Source organism: Terrapene carolina, unplaced genomic scaffold (genome assembly GCF_002925995.2).
Source record: "Terrapene carolina triunguis isolate 2854851 unplaced genomic scaffold, T_m_triunguis-2.0 Scaffold30, whole genome shotgun sequence".
Classification (NCBI taxonomy): domain Eukaryota; kingdom Metazoa; phylum Chordata; order Testudines; family Emydidae; genus Terrapene; species Terrapene triunguis.
The window spans coordinates 1,968,210-1,985,369 of NW_020664381.1; the positions used below are offsets into that span (position 1 = coordinate 1,968,210).

The window sequence follows — 17,160 nt, forward strand, 5'->3', positions numbered from 1 at the left end:
TTTTTTTTTTTTTTTTTTTTCCCTACCCTGGCTGGTATTTACAACTTCTCTCAACACAATCCACAGGATTTTTTGGTCTACTCTTCATTCCTCCTTCCAGATCTCTAATAAGATCAGATCTAAGGATAATTATTTAGCTAGATCCCACCTTAACACCCCCCCCCCCCCCCCCCCCCACACACTTCCTCTGTATCATTAGTGTTCCTGTCTAAACAAACGTTAGGAGTGAGACTTTGTAAAACATTTAAATGTTATTGCATCTACTACTTTCCTGTCACTTGCTAATTTTATTTTATTAAAGAAGTGAATGTGAACTTTAAAGTGGCACAGTCAAGTTGAAAGATGTATTTCTGTCTGGCAATGTCCTTCGTACCTACTGTAGTAACAAGCAACGTTCAAAATTACTCGAACTGAAAAGTTAGACTAGCTTTTTCTGTTCTGCAGTTTACTTTGTTAGTTTTAGTGTGTTTTTTGTCAGCTTCTCCTTTGCTGAAAAGATGGTTCTAAATATTCACCGAGGAACAGAAAAACCCTTTGGGGAAAAAAATATATTTTTAACATTTCAGGGTATTGTATAAAGGATGTCCTATCAGAAACTGGGATTCTTTTTAAATTTAGTCAGATTCACACAATTAAGAAATATTTCTATTCGCAAAGGCTTTAAATAAATTGGGGACCGTTCAGGGAAATGGAGACAAGGAGAAGTTAAATACAATCTATCCATACAGCTTACATTAGTTAATGTAGCAATTTGCTTTCACTCCATCATATGTGATAGTTATCAAGAAATGCTAAAAACTAAAGTTCAATTTTTTTGAAGCTAAAACACACAGGTCGCTCCGCCCATTCAATGCAAGCTTAAACACCTGTCTGTTTCCAAAAGTCGTCAAAGAAAACCATAGCATCTCTGTAGCTCTCCAGGTATGTGTTCATATCTGACAATGAAATAAACACCAGGCACGCCAACAGAGATTAATATTTAATCTTGTTTTATATTACCTAACCTGTTTATGAACTCTGTCACTGAGTGTGATGCAATGAACCCCAGTTGATGACTAAATGCTTTAGTTTTATTCACAGAAAAATAACACACATGAGATTACAGGCTAAAAGCACCAAGTGCCTTCCACAGTTCTGGCTTGTATAACATACAGAAAATTGTGTGCAAAAATCACAATTTAAACTCGCTGTTTAATTCCCAGAATTCAGACCCCAGCATTGTTATGAAACAGCTGACAGCTCAGAGGGCATTATGGATAATGATCTGTAAATATAATGGGTAATACCAGATATGCCAATGTACTATGTCTCTTTGAGAATCAGTTTCTCCAGAATGGTCATTTAAAAGTAGCTTTTGAAATCATGTTTGACCAGACCAGTATTCTGAAAGTTATTCTGAGCACATTATACTGATGATCAGAATAGAAATGTGTGAGCTTAACAAGCCAAAAATGCTGCGGCCAAGCTCCATGAACAAACTGAAACCCGTGGGGGAGAAATGATTTGATATCCTCAAGTTCAGTACCAAATGCTATTCTGATAGATGTACAGAATCACATGTATAAATACTTTAGCTACTCTTTCCTCATTGACCGTATGAAACTCAAAGGAAGAGGCTCTTTAAATGCTCTGAATATTAAAGTTCCTGTGGGAGCAGGAAAATGTTTCTCAATGTCTCCTCATCTCAATACACATGCTGTATAGAACGCTGTCCTCCACCCCAGAAGTGGCAGCAATTTTTAACTGCTTTTATTATGTAAGCTCATGAATCACATTGAAATGAAAGGCTCCATATGAAAGTAAATTACTATTCTAAGGCCTGGTCTACACTACGACTTTAATTCGGATTTAGCTGCGTTAATCCGAATTAATCCTTAACCCGTCCACACAACGGAGCCAGTTACTTCGAATTAAAGGGCGCTTAAAATCGATTTCTGTACTCCACCCCGACGAGCGGAGTAACACCAAAATCGATTTTGTAAATTCGAATTAGGGGTAGTGTGGCCGCACACCACCGAATTAATGTGGTTAAAAACCGAATTAATGTGCTTAGTGTGACCGCGCACAATCGAATTTATACAATCTGTTTCCCAAATTCGAATTATCTAAATTCGAATTAATCTCGTAGTGTAGACGTACCCTAAGGAATTAAGGTTAAGGTTTCCTCTAACGATGATGTCACCCACAAATGCCTTTTGGGAGTTTCCAGATGCCTGTAGTTGTGTGTATTTGCTAGTTAGAGAAGATATCCATTCCAAGAACACACTCACATGCCAAACTCTGAATCACTACATTTAACATTGTGTCATTTTGCATAACTTAATAGGTGTATTTGGAGGACAACTCTAACAAGCTAATTAAAGGGGGAAACATACATTAAATGGTTACATTTTCCACCTGCCATATGCTTCTTACTGGCGTTAATAAGAGCTGTGTGACTAAATACCCCATACACTGTTGAAAACTTACTTCAGAGGACCTAATTTAATCCCCCAAAAGCTCCCTCCAGAAAATGCCTGTTTGACTTAGGTGTTGCAGCCCTCAGGTACAGTACTTTAATTTCCAGTGCCCTTTGCAGTATGTTAGCACATTCAAGGTGGAAATTTGCTGTTGGATTTTCCTTTTGTCTATATACATTTGACTCTGTGTTGTCCTTTTGTACATTCATGCTAGTGTGTTTCCAAACCAAAAACCCAACAGACCTACAGAGATGCGCTGTACAGTTCCAATGTTACTTTTGTTTCCTTACCTTTGTTGGTTCTAAGACCTTTAATCTATATTGAAGTTTTGGGAATTGCTGACTTGGATCTATAAAGAAAAGGTGAGCGAGGAGCTGTTCTGAACTTGGGAACTTTTACATACGTGCTGTTTTATATTTCACTTTTCACTTCAACTGAACACTAAATTTTTACATTGTTTATCTTAGGGTGGTACATTACTTCCATTATGAGCAAACACTCACATGCCTTGTAAATCTCATGGGAAGTGCACAATCCACTACCTTGCACTGTTAGTCATATAATACAGGTACCAGGACTCTTCCAAGTTGGATCTGTTCAGACTTGCATAGTCAGATCACTGATTAAACAGACATTTTAGGCTGTATTTTTCAGAAGCACTGAGCACCCAGAATTCCTGTTGCAGTTGATAGGAGCTGCAGGTTCTCAGCCCCTCTGAAACTCAACATGATTTTGAGCATTTGCCTGTCTGGGGGTATCTCTTCCCTATTCCTCCTGCTCTGCATCTTTGTAGGTGCCGATCTTGATTCCACTGTTATTGGCTCTAAGTGGGTTAGGATCATACTTGTCTATTACTACACCATTACGAATATTGGAAATTACCCTTCCAGACACTTCTGAAGTAAGAATGTCTGTCAAATTCCCCTCTGCAAGCAAGGAATCATTCTTAACCCTTATGGTAGGGGAATGTTTTGAAATTTGTTGAAAATTAACAGGGAGATCAAATGTTCTTTGAGACTGAAGTCTCTGAGTTCTAACACAAATGGTTATAATGTGTATGGGATGGGGGATGGAGTCCCCAAAGTGTAAGTCAGAATCTCCCACAAACTTATTTTAATAATTTTTAACATTGCCTTGAATCAATAGGTGATACAAACATATAGAATTTTCTCAAGGGAGATGCTATAAAGAACAAAAATGTTACGTGAATGAGTTACTGGAAGATCTGTGCGTTGTTACACAAAAGGGGACATTTGAACCCTCTTATATACAGTAGTGAGTTTTATGCTTTGAAGAAGGAGGGGGGGAGAGTTACTTAGGAGCCCAAGTTCCACTGAAAATCAATGGGATTTGTGCTCATAAATCACTTAATCTCCTTTGAAATTCTCACCTATATTCTAGAATCTTCCCTAAAATAGCTGGGAAAATATCAAGTAGCAACACACTAGAAAATTCTTTATCTAGTTGTGTTTGATTTATGACTGAGATGTACCTTGGAGGACAAATTAATGCATATTTGTTTGATCCTTCAGATTACATTGGAGGTGTTTCCTTTTAAAAATAACTTGCTGTCACTTGTTCTTTTCTCTTCAGCTGGCTCCACTGCTTCACTCCAACTTGCTATATGTGTTGCTTGCCAGAAAAATCCCTACTTCTTTTTTTTTTTTACATTGTCTTCCTTTGCGCATGTTACTTGTTAGTCTATGTAGACATAATCACTATACATAGATGATCCTGATAACTATTCTCTAAATAGCTTTTGTGATTTTTTCTGGGCTTTGAGCAAGCTATAAAGTTTCTCTGAAACATACATGATCAGAACTCTTTTTCTAGCTTGATGTTGCTTGGAAGGGAAAAAGTGGTGGTTGTATTAATTTGTGGACTACATTAGCCAAACTTTCACAGTCTGAATCATGTGAAGTTGCCCTACTGAGGTAATATAAGTGCAAACGTTTGTAATGGGCTAACTGGAAAAAGAAAAGTATCTCTTTTTAGTTTATGGGCTAATAATCTTTTATTCTTCATAGAAAAACTTTTTTTAATTACTATTTCTTGTTAAGCCAATAAAAAAGCAAGCCTACCATATCTTAGTATTTTCAAAATTTATTAGCTTGATATTTCCACATGATAATTCACTGTAATGTAGGACTATAACTCGTTCAAGAAAAGTTTTTAGGTGAAATCATCTGAAGTTTAATTGTTTTATGGGTTTTTTTTTTCTTTCCTACTTTTGCAGATTTCTGATTTTGGATTAGCAAAGTGCAATGGACTTTCACATTCCCATGATCTCAGCATAGATGGTCTGTGTGGTACTATTGCATATCTGCCTCCAGAACGTATAAAAGAGAAGAACAGATACTTTGACACTAAACATGATGTGTACAGGTCAGTGCATACGTCTCAGTAGGTATCAGTAGAGCTATCAAAAACCCTTGGTTAAATGATACAACATTGTAATTGTAATAATGAGCCTTGTTTCTCTCAAGTTCTGGAAGTCTCTCTCTAAAATCAAAGCACAATTTAAAAAATAAATAAAAATCCCAGATTAGGCACTGATCCTGCAAAGAGGAAGAGTAGACCCACTGAAGTCTTTGCAGGATTGAGGCCTTGGTGACTAATTGCTTGTTTTGGTCTTATTTTGTTTTAATCCTTTCTCAAGTGAAGCATTGTTAAATTGTACAGTGCGATATTAAACACACTGATAAGCTATATTTACCCTAAAGTTTATAATAGAATCAACCCATCCGTTTATGATATGACTTCAGTATTGTGGAAACTAATTTTAGAACTCTAAGTGTAAACCTTATGCTCATTTGTTAGTGACACATTGCTGGGTTTTAGAGCCCAAACTTCAGTTTGAGCAGTAATGTCCCAATTGCTATTTTTAGCGCTGAGGCTTGAGCTCCAGTCTGTATGAGACACACTGCCATAGTGTCTTATCGGTGTAGATGTACCCTTCGATTCCTGACCCTATTGAGTGAGAGTTTCACCACTGACTTCAGTGGGGACAGAGTACACAATGGGTGAAATCATCTTCAGTTTACTAGGAGTGTGTTTATTCATAGATTCTAGGACTGGAAGGGACCTCGAGAGCTCATAGAGTCCAGTCCCCTGCCCTCATGGCAGGACCAAATACTGTCTAGACCATCCCTGATAGACATTTATCTAACCTACTCTTAAATATCTCCAGAGATGGAGATTCCACAACCTCCCTATGCAATTTATTCCAGTGTTTAACCACCCTGACAGTTAGGAACTTTTTTTTCCCTAATGTCTAACCTAAACCTCCCTTGCTGCAGTTTAAGCCCATTGCTTCTTGTTCTATCCTTAGAGGCTAAGGTGAACAAGTTTTCTCCCTCCTCCTTATGACACCCTTTTAGATACCTGAAAACTGCTATCATGTCCCCCCTGTCTTCTCTTTTTTTTTTTTTTTTTCCCAAACTAAACAAACCCAATTCTTTCAGCCTTCCTTCATAGGTCATGTTCTCAAGACCTTTAATCATTCTTGTTGCTCTTCTCTGGACCCTCTCCAATTTCTCCACATCTTTCTTGAAATGCGGTGCCCAGAACTGGACACAATACTCCAGTTGAGGCCTAACCAGCGCAGAGTAGTGCGGAAGAATGACTTCTCGTGTCTTGCTCACAATGCACCTGTTAATACATCCCAGAATCATGTTTGCTTTTTTTGCAACAGCATCACACTGTTGACTCATATTTAGCTTGTGGTCCACTATAACCCCTAGATTCCTTTCTGCCGTACTCCTTTCTAGACAGTCTCTTCCCATTCTGAATGTGTGAAACTGATTTTTCCTTCCTAAGTGGAGCACTTTGCATTTGTCTTTGTTAAACTTCATCCTGTTTACCTCAGACCATTTCTCCAATTTGTCCAGATAATTTTGAATTATGACCCTGAACTCCAAAGCAGTTGCAATCCCTCCCAGTTTGGTATCCTCTGCAAACTTAATAAGCGTACTTTCTATGCCAATATCTAAGTTGTTAATGAAGATATTGAACAGAGCCGGTCCCAAAACAGACCCCTGCAGGACCCCACTTGTTATACCTTTCCAGCAGGATTGGGAACCATTAATAACAACTCTGTGTACAGTTATCCAGCCAGTTATGCACCCACCTTATAGTAACCCCATCTAAATTGTATTTGCCTAGTTTATCGATAAGAATATCATGCGAGACCATATCAAATGCCTTACTAAAGTCTAGGTATACCACATCCACAGCTTCTCCCTTATCCACAAGGCTCGTTATCCTATCAAAGAAAGCTATCGGATTGGCTTGACACGATTTGTTCTTTATAAATGCATGCTGGCTATTCCGTATCACCTTACCACCTTCCAAGTGTTTGCAGATGATTTCCTTGATTACTTGCTCCATTATCTTCCCTGGCACAGAAGTTAAACTAACTGGTCTGTAGTTTCCTGGGTTGTTTTTATTTCCCTTTTTATAGATGGGCACTATATTTGCCCTTTTCCAGTCTTCTGGAATCTCTCGAGTCTCCCATGATTTTCCAAAGATAATAGCTAGAGGCTCAGATACCTCCTCTATTAGCTCCTTGAGTATTCTAGGATGCATTTCATCAGGCCCTGGTGACTTGCAGGCATTTAACTTTTCTAAGTGATTTTTAACTTTGTTCTTTTTTTATTTTATCTGCTAAACCTACCCCCTTCCCATTAGCATTCACTAGGTTAGGCATTCCTTCAGACTTCTCGGTGAAAACCGAAACAAAAGTCATTAAGCATCTCTGCCATTTCCAAGTTTCCTGTTACTGTTTCTCCCTCTTCACTGAGCAGTGGGCCTACCCTGTCTTTGGTCTTCCTCTTGCTTCTAATGTCTTGATAAAAAGTCATCTTGTTTCCCTTTATTCCCGTAGCTAGTTTGAGCTCATTTTTTGCCTTTCTAATCTTGCCCCTGCATTCTTGTGGTGTTTGCCTATATTCATCCTTTGTAATCTGTCCTAGTTTCCATTTTTTATGACTCCTTTTTATTTTTTAGATCATGCAAGATCTCGTGGTTAAGTCAAGATGGTCTTTTGCCACATTTTCTATCTTTCCTAACCAGCGGAATAGCTTGCTTTTGGGCCCTTAATAGTGTCCCTTTGAAAAACTGCCAACTCTCCTCAGTTGTTTTTCCCCTCAGTCTTGATTCCCATGGGACCTTACCTATCAGCTCTCTGAGCTTACCAAAATCCGCCTTCCTGAAATCCATTGTCTCTCTATTTTGCTGTACTCCCTTCTACCCTTCCTTAGAATTTCAAACTCTATGATTTCATGATCGCTTTCACCCAAGCTGCCTTCTACTTTCAAATTCTCAATGAGTTCCTCCCTATTTGTTTAAAATCAAGTCTAGAACAGCTTCCCCCCCAGTAGCCTTTTCAACCTTCTGAAATAAAAAGTTGTCTGCAATGCAGTCCAAGAATTTGTTATTTTCTCAACATATATTTGGATAGTTGAAGTCCCCCATGACTACCAAATCTTGAGCTTTGGATGATTTTGTTAGTTGTTTAAAAAAAGCCTCATCCACCTCTTCCACCTGGTTAGGTGGCCTGTAGTAGACTCCTAGCATGACATCACCCTTTTGTTTTTTTACCCCTTTTAGCCTAACCCAGAGACTCTCAACACTTCTGTCTCCTATGTCCATCTCCACCTCAGTCCAAGTGTGTACATTTTTAATATATAAGGCAACACCGCCTCTTTTTCTCTTGTCTATCCTTCCTGAGCAAGCTGTACTCATCCACACCAACATTCCAATCGTGTATTATCCCACCAAGTTTCAGTGATGCCAACAATGTCATAGTTTATTTATTAGCACTTCCAGTTCTTCCTGCTTATTACCCATACTTTTATTTTGTTTTTCTAATAAAATAATCCATGTTCTAAGCGAATGGAAGACAAACTGTGGGCTTGCTTCAGTTTGAGTCTTTAAGTTTACTTAGCAACTTTCTTAGAAATTCCCGACTTCATTCAGATTTCCTTGGTTTTGGCATATGTGGTGACTTGGTGTAAACTAGTAGCGAATGTAACCATGATTCTGACTCTCTCTCCGGTCACTCACTAAAGCCTGGACACTGTTAGTCCTCGCCATAAGATCCATAATTTCATTTTAACTGCCATTCAGGCATGGTTCCTGGCCCAGCCCATAAATACACCTAATCACATGGGGTCATCTATACACTAGCAGCTGAGGCACACCTCAAAGACTCAAAAGCACCGGATTGACACTAATGAAAATAAACTATTTTTATGAGGTGAACTTCTAATTTTTCTTCCCTAGGATTAACAGACATAATATCTATTTTACAGTTTTTCTATAGTCATTTGGGGAGTCCTCACACAGAAAAAGCCATTTGCAGGTAAGCCAATGCTACTTTGTTCATGAGCTTCGTATTTTGGATGTACATAATAGAAACAGGATTCTTTGCTTCCTCTGTGTGCATATCCCAAATTGAGCTGTCTTGTCTGGTGTCTTGACTTACCAACCTCCATTTCTACAGCATATCAATGTGCTGGTCCCTAACTAAGGTTCTGAGCTCACACATTTCAAGTATGATTATATTAAAAAAAAGTCCAACTTCCCCTTTGTATTCTGAAAATGTAACCTGTAACACTGCCCTCAGTCTGTGATCCAAAAGGAGTTTGCATACAGTTCTAGAGTAGCATGTGGTCCAGTGAATTCTAAACAGATCCTTGGCTTTGCTATTGGTAGTTCATGGAAGGCAATTGTCAAGAAATCAGGGTGGATTGATTTTAAAATCAGTGATTTAAAAAAAATTAATACTTTACTTTAGAAAATAAATGCATCTTTCAGTTTCATTGGTTGATATAACCATTAAAACATGTTGATTTACAACTAAATAGAGCCTTTACGCTAGATTTTGTACATCTGTGCTACCCAAGAGGGTACACTAGAACGATATATCTTCACGTAAGCAATTATTTAGCCTAATATTTTCCAAGTATGTTAGAAAATGGTGAATGATATATATTGCTTATTTACTAGATAATTAATTTTTTGCTCATGACTTTGTCAAGCTGCATTAGGATGGTAACTGGAAATAACACACACACCAGCATATACAATTTATTTGTATTTAAAACAACCTTAAATGTGTTCTCATCAAAACATATTTCACATTTATAACTATTTGACGAATTAAACAGAGGGATTGACTGTAGTCAATAAATTAAATGGATTATTTCACATTAGCCTGGGGAAAATTTTCACATGTGCCTAAGTGAAAATGACTGGCGCACAAATTCCTACTTGCCTAAGTCTCCTAAAAAATGAGACGTCTCCTAAAGTTGTACAGGTTGAGCTGTTATGCCATATTTGTAAAGCTTGATCTCAAAAGTAATGTTTTTCCTCTAATTTTTTCTTTACGTAGGAAAGCAGCCTATAATTCAGAGTTTTTGACAGAGGCTCATGGATTCAGCTTTTATTTATTTAAATGTGTTAAGAGATTATAATTTTGGGCCTCAAGATAACTAGTGTTACATTTAACTTTACTTTTAAGCAGGTTTATATCTATAATTTTAATTTTTTTTTTAAATAAATAGATATAGATATAGATATATAAATTTTAAATAAAAAAAATTGATATGTATCCATCCTGCAAGAAATGTTGTTGTCTTCAGAGACTAACTTCCTCGGGGCCCTTCGGGTTTATAGAGTTTTGTTCAAGTCCTGATGTAGATCAATTTTTTTCTAAGTGTCTGTGGTGTTTTTTTTTTTTTTTAAAGTATTACCTCCCCATAATGTACTGAAATGCAAACTATGCTATCTTACCCTTTAGTTAGCTTCTCAAATCTATAACAAACTTGTTTGGGCAGGTTACTCTCTCCACTCTACTGTCCATTTTCTGGAGAACAAGATCTTGTTTGTTCCTGCCCCTTCTCTGTCCCTATTTGCTTAACTTTAACATACAGTAGAACCTCAGAATTACTAGAACTGGAATATTGGGTATCAGGAATCCTGGATTCTATTCCTGGGATCAGCATATGTTAGTGGTTAGAGCATACTTGTGTTGAACAAAACCCCTGTTTGGATCATCTGCAGACACTCTGCTTTGGATGACTAGATCTAAAAGTGCAAGCTTTCATCACTTGAATTACATGATCAGGCACATTAGCATGGAGACCATGGTAGATTCACCAACTGTTATATACAGTATGTCTGGAGGTTGAATTGCTGTATGGTACTGTTAGCTTATATGAAAAGCTGAGGCACACGAATAAGAGAACAAGTCCCTTCCTCTTTTATTACTGCAGATAGACAAGTGCAAAATACTGTACAGTAACACAGAAAAGTATTTCTCTCCAACCTATGGTTTTGTAAAGTGACCTGACATAGGTGATAGAAACATAGCACTGTCGTCAGTGACATCAGTATCACCATCTGTTCTGAAAGCAAATATGGTTGGGTATTTCAACTTATTCTCTAGCAATTAGGTTTTAAATTCAAATTTCACTGTTTTTATACCATAATAGAAATATATTCCCAACCCTGGAAAAAATGCAGAGAACCCAAGTTTCAACTGAAGCAATTGAACTTTCATATAACGGTTCAAGGAAAAGAATCTCATCATTTTGCTAACCTGTTTCTATTTGTGTGCCCTTACTTTGCAGAGGAAAACAACATTTTGCATATTATGGTAAAAGTGGTTAAAGGCCACCGCCCAGAGCTACCTGCCATATCCAAATCCAGACCTCGCTCATGTAATAACTTGATCAAACTGATGCAAAAGTGCTGGCAAGATGATCCTAGCAAACGGCCAACATTTCAAGGTACCTTTCCTGATGATGCAGCTACCCATCTCTCCTGTGAATCATTTAAGTGTTGAGGACTAAATCCTATATAAACTGATGGTAACACAATGCATTGAGCATATTGTGTAGTGAAGACAAGGCTAGAGGAAGCTTATTCACTTGGGGAAGGGATTATATGAAGACAAGTCTGACCATGAAGAAATGTGTAAACGTCCTCGAAGTAAGACATGTACTGAACTGGGTAATCCCTGTAGCCATTGCCTGGGGAGTGTGTGCGTAGGTTGACTTCCTAAAGCACATATCCTAGCCAAGATTTGAATTTGGTGTGGTGAAGGAGAGCATTGGATGCCCTGGGCCATGATGCCTAACATTATAAACCAATGAATAGGATTGGTCTTTCTACAACTGACACATGTTTCTGGCAGTTTAATTAAAATAAAAAAAGCCTTCAGCATAACCAAAACCAAACACAAGTGCTCCAACTGTAAACACCGAAGAGAATGCAATAATCCTCTACAGTTGTTTTTAATGCTAATTGCTAAAGTGTGATTTTTTTTTTTTCCCCTCCCCCCTCCTCCCCCCCCCCCCCCCCGCTCCAGATGAAGTATAGGACTGGATGATGACTGAGGCCTGGTCTACACCTTAAAAGTTAGGTCGACCCAGTTACAATGCTCAAGGGTGTGAAAAATCCACACCCCCTGAGCAATGTAGTTAAGCCGACCTAACACCCAGTGTAGACAGAGCTAGGTCAATGGAAGAGTTATTCTGTTGACCTAGCTACCAATCTCATGGAGGTGGATTTACCTGTGCTGATGGGATAACACCTCCTGTTGGCATAGGTAGTGTCTATACTGACGTGTTGCAGCTTTGCTACTGTAGCATTTCAAATGTAGACAAGCCCTGAGGATGAGGAGACTTCCGCATCTCAGTCACATGTCTGAATCTGGACCAGGCGGGTACTGACAGATTTGTTACCATCTCACAGCTGATCATTAGCTTGTGTAATTAGTAGCTAGTTGGCCATTGGCATTTCAATAAAGGCATAATTCAGTGTCCAGGAAGACTGAGATACGTGCTCATGTCTAGAGATAAGGTGAAAATAGCACACTGATAGTGGGCAGTGTGGGGGAAAACTTACATTGCTGCCCACGATGTGTGTGCTGTGGGGTAAAAGGGGGGGTGGGTGGGGAGTAAATCTCCAGTACTGTTGACCCAAGCATCTTTCACTAGCATTAAATGCCTCTCAGACAAATAACCGCTGGTTTGGCTATTAAATCTTTCTTGCCTCTTTCAAAGAAATCACCTCAGAAACCGAGGACCTCTGTGAAAAACCAGAAGATGAAACAAAGGAAATGATAGCTCAGGACCTGACCACCAAAAGATGTCCGGAACCACATTCAGAGGTAGTTCTTGTTCCCCATATTTAATGCAAAGTTAATATGAAATGCACTCTAAACAAATCTTAAATTGTTGCCAGAAGTGAAATGTACAAGAATCAAACACTGCCCTGACCTAAACCCCCTATAGTACCATTGTAATACTCCCAGTATCCCTCCACTAGTGGTTTAGTTGGTCAACTTTGTGTAGGCATTGTGGTGGAAGTGGATCTCGATGAGGGATTTGAATGCAAACAGGAATAGCAGACTTGCAGATCAGAAAGGACCTCCTAGGCATTGGGGTGGACTTGTAAGGAAGCACAAAAACTGCTGTGGGAGAAAAGGATAACGAGGTGGGTGAGGTTGGGACCATTAGTGAAACAGTGGGAGTGATGTGATAAGAAACAAGGCGGGTGTGGTTGGGAGGGCAGTATTATGCAGGGCCGTGAAGGCTAAGAATTTTTTGGGGGGTGAGGGAGTCAGTGGAAGGGCTTCAAAGGTGGATAACAAGGGCAGATTGGGCAAAAAAAAAAAAAAAAAACCCAGAAAAGACAGTGTGAGGAAAGCCAGAGAGGAGCTGAGGGCCTGATCGTTAACACTCTCTCAATCTGGACGGGAGAAAGGTTTGATCTTCAAAATGCTGTGGAGGAACAGCTGGATTTGGAGACTCCCTGAAAGTATAATACTGATAAACCCTGCCACTTTTTCCTAGTACTGAAGTCTTCCAGACACCTTTTCCTTTTGTTTGTCTTTAACAGCATTTAACCTGCAAATGAACACGCTTTGATTTCATGCTGTTAATTTTCCCCACTGCCAAGTGAAATTCAGACACTTTTAAAACATGTTTTCCTTTCTTTTGAAGGGAATGCCTGTGTTATCCCAGCCAAAACGTGAGTCCACTCCAGTATCTGCTAAGGATTATAGCCTCTCTGAGTTGTTGTCCCAGCTGGATTCAGGGATCTCGCAGACGATGGAAGGCCCTGAAGAACTCAGTCGTAGCTCTTCTGAGTCCAAACTTGCTTCCAGTGACAAGAGGCTTTCAGGGGTTTCGTCTGTGGATTCAGCCTTTTCCTCTAGAGGTTCCCTGTCACTGTCCTTTGAGAGAGAGAACTCTGGAAGTGGTAAGTGTTGGTGATTTTACTGAAATGAGCCATGGGAGACAAGGTGGGGAGTGAGAGGGGGATTTTATAAACTGTTCCATAAATCAGAGCATTGACCATTTTGCTCTTAGCACTATTAATTAGTTCGCCTAAATGCTGGATAAACCTTCAGCCTGAAATGGGAAAGCATTATGTGATTTGAAACTAGGGCAAAGTTGTTTTTTTTTTGTTTTTGTTTTTTTTTCTTCAAAAATGGGTGCCTAAATTTAAGCTCCAGGGTGCCTAAATATGGGCTTAGTGGGAGATGTCTGGTCACTTACTTTTACTATGGAAAATCAAGTAACTTGTTTAGTTGCCTAAATACAGACTTCAGGTGCCTATAATTGGGCTCCTTTTTTGAATATCTGTGCCTAGCGTCACACAGTTGGTTCAATACAAACATGATGAGAACTACAATAGATTTTTTCCACTTCCAAGCTAGTGCTCCTAAAGACCCTATTTTAGTCCTGGATTAAACTGAGAATTGCAGGGGTGAGGACAGATCACCTGCGGAATGTCTTTCCCACCCCACCATGCTCTCCTGCCTACTTTCATGAGAGAAGACAAGAACAGAGTTAGCACACATTCCAAATCTGATTTTAAAACTGTCCTAACTATACTGCAAGGAGGTGTGGATTAAACTGTAGCTTAATTCCTAGGCAAGGAAAGGTAATGACTTTATTCACTGTTAGCCTATTTCAGTCATGAAAATAAAATTCTTGGTTGTAATAGAATTTTGATGCTCTTTCCCCACCCAGATATTGGCACAACAGATATTCAGAAGAGAAAACTGGCCGAGGCAATTATATCTGGAGACACGAGCAAATTGATGAAGATTCTCCAGCCCCAGGATGTTGATCTTGTCTTAGATGGAAGCTCCAGCCTTTTACACTTGGCTGTTGAAGCAGGTCAAGAAGAATGTGTCAAGTGGCTTCTTCTGTATAATGCCAACCCCAACCTGACCAACAAGAAAGGGTCCACTCCTCTCCATGTGGCCATAGAGAAGAAAATGAAAAGCATTGTGGAGCTTATTCTGGCACGGAAAATCAATGTGAATGCCAAAGATGAGGATCAGTGGACTGCTCTTCACTTTGCTGCACAGAATGGGGATGAGTTCAGTACCCGACTGCTGCTTGATAAAAATGCATCACTGAATGAAGTGGATTTTGAAGGAAGAGCCCCCATACACATAGCCTGCCAGCATGGACAAGAGCACATAGTGCGGATACTGTTGAGAAGAGGTGTCAATGTGGATATCAAAGGCAAGGATGGCTGGGTGCCACTGCACTATGCTGCCTGGCAAGGTCATCTCTCCATTGTAAAGCTTCTGGCAAAACAGCCAGGTGTGAATGTGAATGCACAGATAGTGGATGGAAGGACCCCATTGCACCTGGCAGCACAAAGAGGGCATTACAGAGTTGCCCGCATTCTTATAGAACTACAGTCCGATGTCAACGTACGGAATGTGCTTCTGCAAACGGCTCTCCATGTAGCTGCTGAAACTGGCCATACCAGCACTTCGAGGCTTCTTCTCAATCGTGGAGCAGAAATAGAGGTAGCAACAGCGGAGGGATGCACCGCACTTCATTTAGCCTCTCGCAATGGACATCTAGCAACTACCAAACTGTTGCTAGATGAAATGGCTAATGCTTTGGCTAGAGGCCCTTTGAACAGGACAGCGCTCCACCTTGCTGCTGAAAATGGACATGCCGAAGTAGTCGAGCAACTCGTCAATTCGGAAAATGTGAATGATTCTGATGAGGAAGGGCTGACAGCTCTTCATCTGGCAGCAAGAGGCGGGCATGCAAAAACAGTTGAGATTCTATTAAAACATGGGGCCCTGGATGACTTGCAAAGCCTCAAGTTTCAGACTCCACTGCAGCTGGCTAAGCAAAGTGGGAATAGCTCTGTTGTCATGCTGCTAAGTGAGACTTAGATGTACAAATTCTGAATCTTGAGATCGTTACTGGAGCTTGACTCTCTTTGGGAGTTCTCCTGGAATTGCGCAGTGACCTGCTTTTCTATTAAGTCTGCAGATAAGTCTGAATTCTAGCCAATCAGAAGCTGCATTTTAGAGAGGTAGCATGGCCTAATGAACTGAGTGTAGGACCAAGAGACAGGAACTCCTGAGTACTGATTCTAGGTCTGTCATTTGTGTGGTCCTGGGCAAGGCATTTTGTTTCCTTCCCAACCTGTATAGTGGAGATGAAAGTACTTATATAACTAACCTTACAGGGATGTTGTGAGGGTTAATTAGATGGGGTTTAAATAGTGCCTTAATTTTTCAATGTGCCATACCCGCATTTAAGTATTTATCATCCTGCCTTCTGATTTCTTCAGACACATGGTGGGACAAGCATATTATTTCAGATGACTGGATTATTACATAATCCATCCTTTGTGTGTGTTTTTAATATAACTTGTTACCATGGAGGCATTGACAGTACACAAATCAATTTGAAATGAGCATTGTTGGAAAGACACAAGCTATTTTTATTTAAAATGTGTTTTAGGATAGACCTGTTTCAACCTGGACCATGTGGCTAAGTGTCATTTCATTTTCAGAAGGTACAAAATGGAATATATGAAAATGATCCACTTCTTTCATTGTAATATAGAGTTGTTGATTATAAAGCCACACATTTCTGTTTACTCAGAATGGTCAAGAGACTATCTTCAGTCAATGCATATGGTAGAAGAATTCTCAGACTGGCTGGTGGAGTGAAGCACAGAAGTTCACTTTTGATATATAGTAGTAACTTGTATATAGTGTAAGATCAGTAAAATATAAAATTATATTTTGTTACTAGTCGTGAAATAAGGATATGTTAGTGTGTTTAATGTGAAACTAGAAGCAACTAAGGTTTTAGGGTTTTTTGGTTGAAATTAATTCATGATAAACTGTAGTTAAATGTTATATTCTAATAACATTATAGAACTCTTCACAAGCAGTTTGTTTGGATTAGGTATATAATAGAACCACATGTACAGTGGCATGCTATGTGTCCTAAATGAATGAACTGTGTGTGGTGAATTGTCTAATATAAATATACTGTGTATAGAGTATTTCTACCAGTTGTATACATTTTCTACAGCAGAAAATATTGAGACTGTTTAGGCCTGGGTATGTTTTAATACGCCTCTTAATGTTCATGCTTTTCAAAGTTAAAATGTGATCTGTTTATCAATAAATATAATTGTTTTATATCTATTGTATGTAAATTCTTCTTAGGCAAAGTTTTCTGTAATTAGTAGGGGGAAAAAAAGGAAGAGTACATCATGTAGTTAAACAAACTGAACTACTAAACCTTATGGGTGTGTGTCTGTGTGTGTGTGTGGGGGGGGGGGGGGAATATACAAATTTCCATTATTAAAGGAGAAGGGTTTTGTTCTGTTTTGGGGCAATAAA

The 17,160-nt window shown here is 39.1% G+C and overlaps 1 protein-coding gene across 1 annotated transcript in view; it reads left to right on the plus strand.

Moving 5' to 3' along the window:
* Positions 1-16,893, plus strand: part of LOC112112779 (receptor-interacting serine/threonine-protein kinase 4) — a 36,682-nt gene extending 19,789 nt beyond the window's left edge. The window contains exons 3-8 of the mRNA XM_026651188.1: positions 4,696-4,844; positions 8,774-8,823; positions 11,096-11,254; positions 12,533-12,639; positions 13,475-13,733; positions 14,510-16,893. Of these exons, the coding sequence (XP_026506973.1) occupies positions 4,696-4,844; positions 8,774-8,823; positions 11,096-11,254; positions 12,533-12,639; positions 13,475-13,733; positions 14,510-15,687 (1,902 nt within the window). The 3' untranslated portion in view covers positions 15,688-16,893. The remainder of the gene's footprint in view (positions 1-4,695; positions 4,845-8,773; positions 8,824-11,095; positions 11,255-12,532; positions 12,640-13,474; positions 13,734-14,509) is intronic.
* Positions 16,894-17,160: the final 267 nt, after the last annotated feature.